The 7676-nt window shown below is 51.8% G+C and overlaps 1 protein-coding gene across 2 annotated transcripts; it reads left to right on the top strand.

Moving 5' to 3' along the window:
• Positions 1-1600: 1600 nt before the first annotated feature.
• Positions 1601-6538, top strand: CALCB (calcitonin related polypeptide beta). Of its 2 annotated transcripts, XM_043482296.1 has the most exons (5): positions 1601-1660; positions 2757-2849; positions 3117-3260; positions 5218-5402; positions 6215-6538. In XM_043482296.1, the coding sequence occupies exons 2-4, from the start codon at positions 2764-2766 to the stop codon at positions 5375-5377; spliced, it is 390 nt and encodes a 129-aa protein (XP_043338231.1). In that variant the 5' UTR covers positions 1601-1660; positions 2757-2763; the 3' UTR covers positions 5378-5402; positions 6215-6538. The 2 variants fall into 2 exon arrangements, with proteins under 2 accessions (XP_043338231.1, XP_043338230.1); XM_043482295.1 differs by lacking the exons at positions 5218-5402; positions 6215-6538 and adding an exon at positions 4145-4343.
• The last annotated feature ends 1138 nt before the right edge of the window (positions 6539-7676 follow it).

Here is a 7676-nt window from a genome sequence, read left to right as displayed (position 1 = left end):
ATCCGCAGAAGCGTTGGTCACCAGCTGTGGGCCTTCGGCGAGCCTTTGGCTTCGCTCCCTGCCCCGCACCTCTGGGCGAGGTTTGCAGAGAGGCTTCGCGAGCTCAGGAGGGCCCGGCGGGCGCGTCTGGTGTCGCCGCGGCCACGTGGTGCGGGGCTAGCCTGAGGCTCTGAAGGTGGGTGCCTCCTTCACTCCTCCCCCGCTGCCTCTCCCCCAGTCCCTAGGCGGCCGTTCCCCAGCCGGGATCTTCTCGCTGCCCCCGCGTGTCTCTGGCGCCCGCCTCGCGGACTCCAGACCCGGCTTTCCTTAAGGAAAAAGGGAGAGGCAGATATAGTCAGCTCCCAGCCGCACCTGGCGCGTGTGTCTATCTGCGTGCTGGGGGCGGGGGGACAACGCGTACCCCTGTGTACGTAAAACGTGCCTGTTTCCGAAAGCAGAAACTCGAGGTGGTACTTTCAGATCAGGTCGAGGTAGGGTTAGGTGGATGCGCGCTCCTTCCTTAGGGAACAGCCGGTGAGGGCGCGTCTGTTGCAGTGAGTGAGGGCGGTCTGCGGAGTGTCCGTGTGTGAGTGCGAAAGTAGAGCGTGTGTCTGGGGTCCTGGTAGGTGAGTGCTGTGTGCACTTTGCGATAGGCGTGAGTGCGCGCACTGCCAGCCTGGGGCTTCGAACCTATGTGTTCGAAGGTTGCCCTTTGGGCTTGCAGCACCCGTGGGTGGACGCTGACCCCGGCCAGTTCTGCAGTCGAGCGCTTCAGGAAAGTGGGGCTGGGTGTGGGGCGAGACAGGCGGAAACCCGGACACAGGCGTCCTGGCTCAGAAGCTTGGCAAACAGAAGGCAGATGAGTGGGACAGCTGTGTAAACCAACTCCAGCGCCGCGGTGCAGATCCGCGGTTAGAGTGGGGGATGCTGAACTTGCAGTCGAGAATTCGGGAGTACAAGAGGGGTGTCTAGTTCTCTGTACAGGCAGTGCCAGCTTAGCCCCCTCCCCAGTCCTCTCTTCCACTCCCACCTCTGTCCCAGAGGAGTGAGGCAAAAGAGGCCAGGTTACCTGGCTGGAAGCAAAACTACTTCGAGGGGAGGTTGACGGAGAGTAGGGAGGAACAATATACCGCATCACCCCATGTGGTCCAAAGAGCTTACTTTTTCAAAGATCCTTTCCTCTCACCACCCCCCGCCTCCAACGTGGACTGTTACACCTGAGATCCCTTCGGAATCTGAGGGACCCGGCCGGGGTCCCTACTGGAGCGGGTGGAGGGGGTGCGAGGTCGGAGTTCAGGCGCAGAGAAAGTGAGAGGCACTCTGGCCCCTCACCGTCAGTTACACCAGGCTCTCCCCCAGTGTGCTCCCACTTTCTGGACGTCGAACGCCCTCCACTCCCTCCCAGCCCTCCGGTTCCCCAAGCAATGACCTCATTGCGAATGACAGCCAGAGCGGACGGTTCCCCTCCCTTAGTGGACCGGTGTGGGAGCGCGGGCAGTGACGCAATCGGAGCTGGGTCGCTCCCGGCCACTTTGGATTGGCCGTGCGGACTCCTGGGGCCCTCCCCGCCCCCTATCACCCGCATAAGAACCCAGAGCTCCGCAGAGAAGACGCCCACAGCAGGCGTTGTGTCTGTCCCCGGGACCCGCCGCTCGCCCTCTCCTGAAACTCCAGTCGCCAGGTGAGAACTTCCCATGCTGCTCAGTCTGATTACCAGCCTCTGGATAGTTCATCTAATTTTCTCCATCCGCTTCCCTGCTTGCTTCTCCTTTGCTTCTGAAGGCCATCCCGGCCCACCTATAGCCAGGTGCTCCCAGCTGCCTGTCCCGCTGGGAAGAAGGCAGAAGGTTGTGGCTGGCAGCTCATTTTCTTGTAACTAGCGCCAGTGGAACCGCAAGCATCCCTAAGGCTTCGCCTGGGACGCTGGAAGCTCCGTGCGCCCAGTCCTAGCTTCCTAGCCTACCCTGGTCCTCGTCCCCTGCCTTGGTGCCCGTACTTTGCATGCAGGATCCTGCTGGAGTTTGGTCAGTCCCTGAGCAGTCTGGGTCCCGAGGAGAGATCGTGTTTGGTTCTCCGGCCGGGTAAGCCCTGAAGCTTCTCTGAGGCGTCTGCAGCTCGCTTGCGTGCCTGGGGCATTGGCACGGACTTGGGGCAGTGCAGTCAGCCGGCCAGAGGCCAGAACGTGGAGCTCATCTCGGGGAGCTGGCGCCCAGCACCTGCTGCTAAACCGCATTTCAGCAGAGACGGGATGCGCTGGCAGAGGCCAGGGACGTTCCTGCGCGTTAAATTACTCCCAAATCCAAACCCAAACCCACAGACTGAGAGGTTAGCGCTCCTTTCCCATTTACTCCTCCTGCCTTCCTCGCCCACCCATTGGCAGCGAAGTCCAGCGGAGGTGAAGTGGTCCTAGGTTTCTCAGTCCCTAAGAAGATAGGCACTGTCTACAGCAAGGGTGGGTCCTCGCTTGGTTTCTGCAGAGGGCAAAAGGTGTGGCTTTATGTGCATGTGTGTGGCTTCTTCCAGGCTTTTCACAGAACAAAACCAGAACCCCCCACCCCCACCCAAGCACACCTATTTCTACTTACCAAACTATTCGGCGTAATGTATATTTTGAGATTCAAAGCAGTCGATCTGGCAAATGAACTGAAAAGAGGCGTGGGGAGGTCAAGTAACCTGCCTGAATTCTCAAGGCAGCTGTGGCCGGACTGGAACCTGGGTCCGTGGGCTCCAGACGGTGCTTAGTCTGGGTGCAGTGGTAACGTCATCTCCCTTTACAGAGGCATCATGGGCTTCGGGAAATCCTCCCCCTTCCTGGCTTTCAGCATCTTGGTCCTGTGCCAGGCAGGCAGTCTCCAGGCGACACCACTCAGGTGAGACAGCCTGAAGCCACAAACTTATTCTCCTTCCACTGACCCGGGGATCAGGCAGGTTTTTTGCCTCCGAGGTCACAGCAGCGGGAGGCTCCCAGTGAATCAACACCCCTAGGTGGACACTGGCCTTGAGCCCTGTGGGCTGGGAGTCAGGAGAGCCATGTCCTCTGGGAAAGCCACAGGGACTGGGTAGCCTGGGTGCTTATCCTGGGAAGGAGGCAGGCAGGAGCTCAGAGTCGCTTTGCGGGGGTTGCTTCCTCTCTCCAGGTCAGCTTTGGAGACCCTCCCTGATCCTGGGGCACTCAGTGAGAAGGAAGGGCGCCTCCTGCTGGCCGCACTGGTGAAGGCCTATGTCCAGAGGAAGACTAACGAGCTGGAGCAGGAAGAGGAGCAGGAGACAGAGGACTCCAGGTAAGTCTCCCCTCCCAGCCCTGGCCTCTTCAGGAGGGTGCAGCCCAGAGAAGCAGGAAAAACAACATCCGGCCAGAGTCCCGCAGGTTGTCCCTGTCACCAGGACCTGGCACCCAGTCATTCTCAGCCTCCATGGAAGACTGTGGTCGGTCCAGATGCAGCTGGAGCGACTGTGGTTAGTTAGACACATTGAAAAGGTCAACTCCTGAAAGCTGTTAGGAAATGAGATGGGGAGATGTGGAAGCACTTATTCTAGGAATTGGTCTTGCCCTACTGAGGAGAACGCTCAACATTGGATGAGTTAGGACTGGTAAGTGTGTGGAGCCAGGGGATGGCCCTGTTGCAGCTCAGGATGTCTAAGGAATTTAACCTGTGTATGTTCTTTCACACCTGCAAGGCATCTTCATTGCACAGTTGCAAGGTAAACCCAAAGGCCTTGCAGAGGGTGGGGTCAGGTAGTGCAGTGTCTGAGGTAGGTCCGGGTCCTTTAGATGTGTAGAATCTGTGGCCATGTGCATGTTCTCACTGGACCAGACACCCTTCCCCGTCCCCACCTCCCTGTGCACCCTGAGCTTTGAGTTCACACCAGCAGAGCCATGTATTGCACTTGCATCCACCCTGAGAACCTCTCTGCAGAGCAGGAAGGACTGAGCAGCATGTGGAATGCCAGAAAAGGTCACCCCTTCCCCACCGCAGCCCTGCCCCACTCTGCCCTGGCTCAGCGAACCTCTGAGTTCTCCTAGTGGAGGGTGTGTGAGCTGTGCCCCCTGCCTGCCCCTTCCACCTCTGCTCCAAGTGCCCCCTCCCTGGTCTAACCTTCTGCATGACTGCCTTCTGGGGCAGCCCTGGTGCATGGTATTGTCTGGCATGTCTTTTCCCTGCAGCCTGGACGGCTCCAGAGCTAAGCGGTGCAGTAATCTGAGTACCTGTGTGCTGAGCGCGTACTGGAAGGACTTGAACAACTATCATAGATTCTCTGGCATGGGCTTCGGGCCTGAAACACCTGGCAAGAAAAGGGATGTAGCCAACGGCTTGGAGAGGGACCGCTCCTCCCATTTTGGGGTGCCCCAGGATGCCAACTGAACTCCTTCCACTCCTTCCTGATTTCCTTTCTTGTTCCCATGGATGAAATTAATGCATGCAGATTTTGCTCTGATTGCTCTTCAAGCTTGTATTGGTAGCTTTGCTTATGACAAAGAATGCCAGGAACCTCAGGATGGAAGGAAAGACAGCAGGACTCACAGATAAGGTTAGAGATGAGAGAGAGTGAGGGAAGTTTCTGAGATCCCAAGGGTGTCATGGCAGAGTCCTCCAATTCCTGCTTCATCCCTCACGCCTCGTCACTGATGAATAAATCTATTTTCTAAAAGGATTGACACTTTGGTGGTCATTACTCTGGTCCCCATCCAAGGCCTGAGAGTGCCCAGGGCCTATGCTTAAAAGTAACCTTCACCTTAGGGTAAGTGGGATACAGGGTGTGGTGAGAGTCCTGTGAACCAGCTCCTGCGATGAGAACAGGTGTGCTGAGGAGCAGGTAAGCACTGCTGGGGGAGGATGCTGCAAACCCGGTGCTCTGAGCCTCTTCCAGGTAAGACTTAAGAAAATTTTCATTTTCCATGGAAAGTGGTTTTGTTGGTGTTTTTGGCTGGGGTATGTCCTCATATGCTTCTTGTGTGTTGGGGTGGGGCGAATGTAAGAGATGGTAAGTGTAGGGTTTTAGCACTTGTCACATCGCCTAGAAGTGCATTTTTTTGTGAAAACTTTTAGGCAGGGCTTCTCGCAAAGGCTGCCAGGTCATTTCCCCTAACAGCCTTGATAATTGCATTTAGGAGAAATACTTATTTTTAAGTGATATGTCGAAGAGCTACAATTCTCTTTCTGAAGGCCCGATGGAGTAGGCTTCTGCCGCAGCCTCTCATTGACAGGCCTTCTCTTCTTTCTCCATCCTGCAAACCAGCATCACTGCCCAGAAGAGGTCCTGCAACACCGCCACCTGTGTGACCCATCGGCTGGCAGGCTTGCTCAGCAGATCTGGGGGTATGGTGAAGAGCAACTTCGTGCCCACCAATGTGGGCTCCGAAGCCTTTGGCCGGCGCCGCAGGGACCTTCAGGACTGAGCAGAGAAATGACTCTGGGAAGAAGGTGATTGCCTTGTACTCTCAGATGGGAGGAGAAGGGATTTGGAGGTTAGGACTCACATTTTGAAACCCACTGGACATGGGTTCAGATCTCTTCTCTCCAATTACATTTTTCCTCTTGAGTTAGTGAGTTCCTACAACTTAGCTTAAAAATCCAAGCACTATGACAGGCTGTGGGCTTCCCCGGTGGCTCAGATGGTAAAGAATTCTCCTGCAATGCAGGAGACCCAGGTTCAGTCCTTGGGTTGGGAAGATCCCCTGGAGAAGGAAATGGCTACCCAATCCAGTATTCTTGCCTGGAAAATTCTATAGACAGAGGAGCCTGGTGGGTCCATGGGGTTGCAAAGACTTGGACATGACTGAGGGACTAACACTCTCTCTCACACACAGGACAGGCTGTAGAGATGCAATGTCATCTTTCTCAGAAGAGAAAAATAGCTTGCTGAACTCAGAAAGGGAGGGCCTTGCAAATCTTAACCTGGGTCACACATCATTAATGAACCCAGTTTTGGAAAGGCCTTCAACATTGATCAATGTTCACAGATTCAGACAAGACGGCATAACCGTAATACTACTGCTAATATTAATAGTGACCCCTAAATTGTTTTCTCATCATTTGCCATAAAAGTTTTCTCATATCTCATATCCATAATTTGTAAATAGAGGTCAGTTAAAGAAACATTTCTATAAATTTGTGTTCTTTCAGTAGTAATTGTGATTATTTCCTTCTTCTTCTCCTACTTCTCTTCCTTTTTCTTCTTTTCCTCTTCCTATCCCTCTTCTTCTTTTTAATTTTATTTATTTTTTTCACCTCAGGTTACCATGAAGCTGAACTCACCACTTCTATTAATTTCTGTTGACAACCACTTGGTGAGGAGGTACCATGGAAGATATACATGTTTGCATCCTAATAGATATCGGAAAAAAGCACCTTTATCACTTGAAAGGAATGAAGCTGAATGCAAAAATAAGCTAATTCCATATTTGTTGTGCATCTTTTTTATATTTGATTCTATGTGCAGTAAATGTGATGACATCTCTCATTAGCTTATCTGGTAGCAAATTGGGTCTTTGAAAGATGTTCTTTTGACCATGGCATCTCTGCCAACTCTTAGGGGGACATTCAGTCACTGCCTCTGTGGCCTGTGGGGACACATGGTAATGGTGATGCTATGCTTTATTGTCCAAGAATGTGATTGTATAATTTGTTTAAGGAAATGTCAATATTATGCCATTTGTGAACTTCATTAAGATTAAAAACATATTTTGGATACACTTGTTTCAAGACCCTGTTGGTTCATTTTAACATGTCTTCCTATTTGATGATAATAGTAATAATGATAATTATAATAGACTTATTTTGGGTGCTTACTATGGGCCAGATGATATTCTGAGATAGTGCTTCATAGCTATTAACTCAGTTAATCTTCAGGAAGACTCCATGGGGCTAGACCCCATTATCAATTCCACTCTACATGTGGGAAACAGAGGCATGGAGACATGAAGTCCAAGGTCACACAGGTGACCACTATCTCGTGGCATACACAGGTGTTGATTTCCAGAGCTTATGGTTGAAACCACTGCAATATATGCTTTTCAGCAACGGCTCCTGACATTTTCCAGAGGCCTGTGAGTCATTCTTAGAGTTAACTGCCTCACACGGTAGGCAGACCCTCAGATTTTTGAAGACAAACAGAAATTTTAAAACATATAAACAATCTAGTCTTTATATAATAAAATGAATCCCTTCTTTTACTTGGTGCTATAGGCTGCATGTTTGTGTCCTTCTCAAGATGTTTATGTTGAAACCTAACCCCCAAAGTGATGCTATCAGGAGGTGGAGCCTTGGGGAGGTGATTAAGTCATAAGAATAGCCCCTCATGAATGGGATTAGTATCATTATAAATAAGGCCTGAGAGAACATCTTTGCTCCTTCCACATATGAGGTTGCAGCAAGAAATTTGCTGTGAATGAGGAAATGGGCTCCCCACCAGATATTGAATCTTCAAGTGCCCCTGTCTTGGACTTCTCAGCTTCCAGAACTGTAAGAAATATTTACTGTTTAAAAGTCACCCAGTTTGTGGTATTTTGTTACACTAGCTTGAAACGATGAAGACATTTGGCTTCAACAGTGATCAATTTGTGGCCAATGTTATTACATCTATGAGCCATCTGCTTCCCCCAGACCTTCTCCTGGCACCCAATCCCAATATGTCCATAAATATTTCCACTTGTATCTCCAAATGTTTGACTCTTAAACATAAAACCAAAATTCAAT

The sequence above is a fragment of the Cervus canadensis genome, chromosome 11, assembly GCF_019320065.1.
Source record: "Cervus canadensis isolate Bull #8, Minnesota chromosome 11, ASM1932006v1, whole genome shotgun sequence".
Taxonomy (NCBI): Eukaryota; Metazoa; Chordata; class Mammalia; order Artiodactyla; family Cervidae; genus Cervus; species Cervus canadensis.
The sequence above is the reverse complement of the archived record's forward strand: the minus strand, read 5'-3'. Positions and strand labels throughout refer to the sequence as shown.

Coding starts and splice junctions, on each gene's coding strand:
- CALCB (XM_043482295.1), top strand. CDS start 2,764: ATGGGCTTCGGGAAATCCTCCCCCTTCCTGGCTTTCAGCATCTTGGTC. Junction 2,850..3,116: donor CTCCAGGCGACACCACTCAG/GTGAGACAGCCT, acceptor TCCTCTCTCCAG/GTCAGCTTTGGAGACCCTCC. Junction 3,261..4,144: donor CAGGAGACAGAGGACTCCAG/GTAAGTCTCCCC, acceptor TTTTCCCTGCAG/CCTGGACGGCTCCAGAGCTA.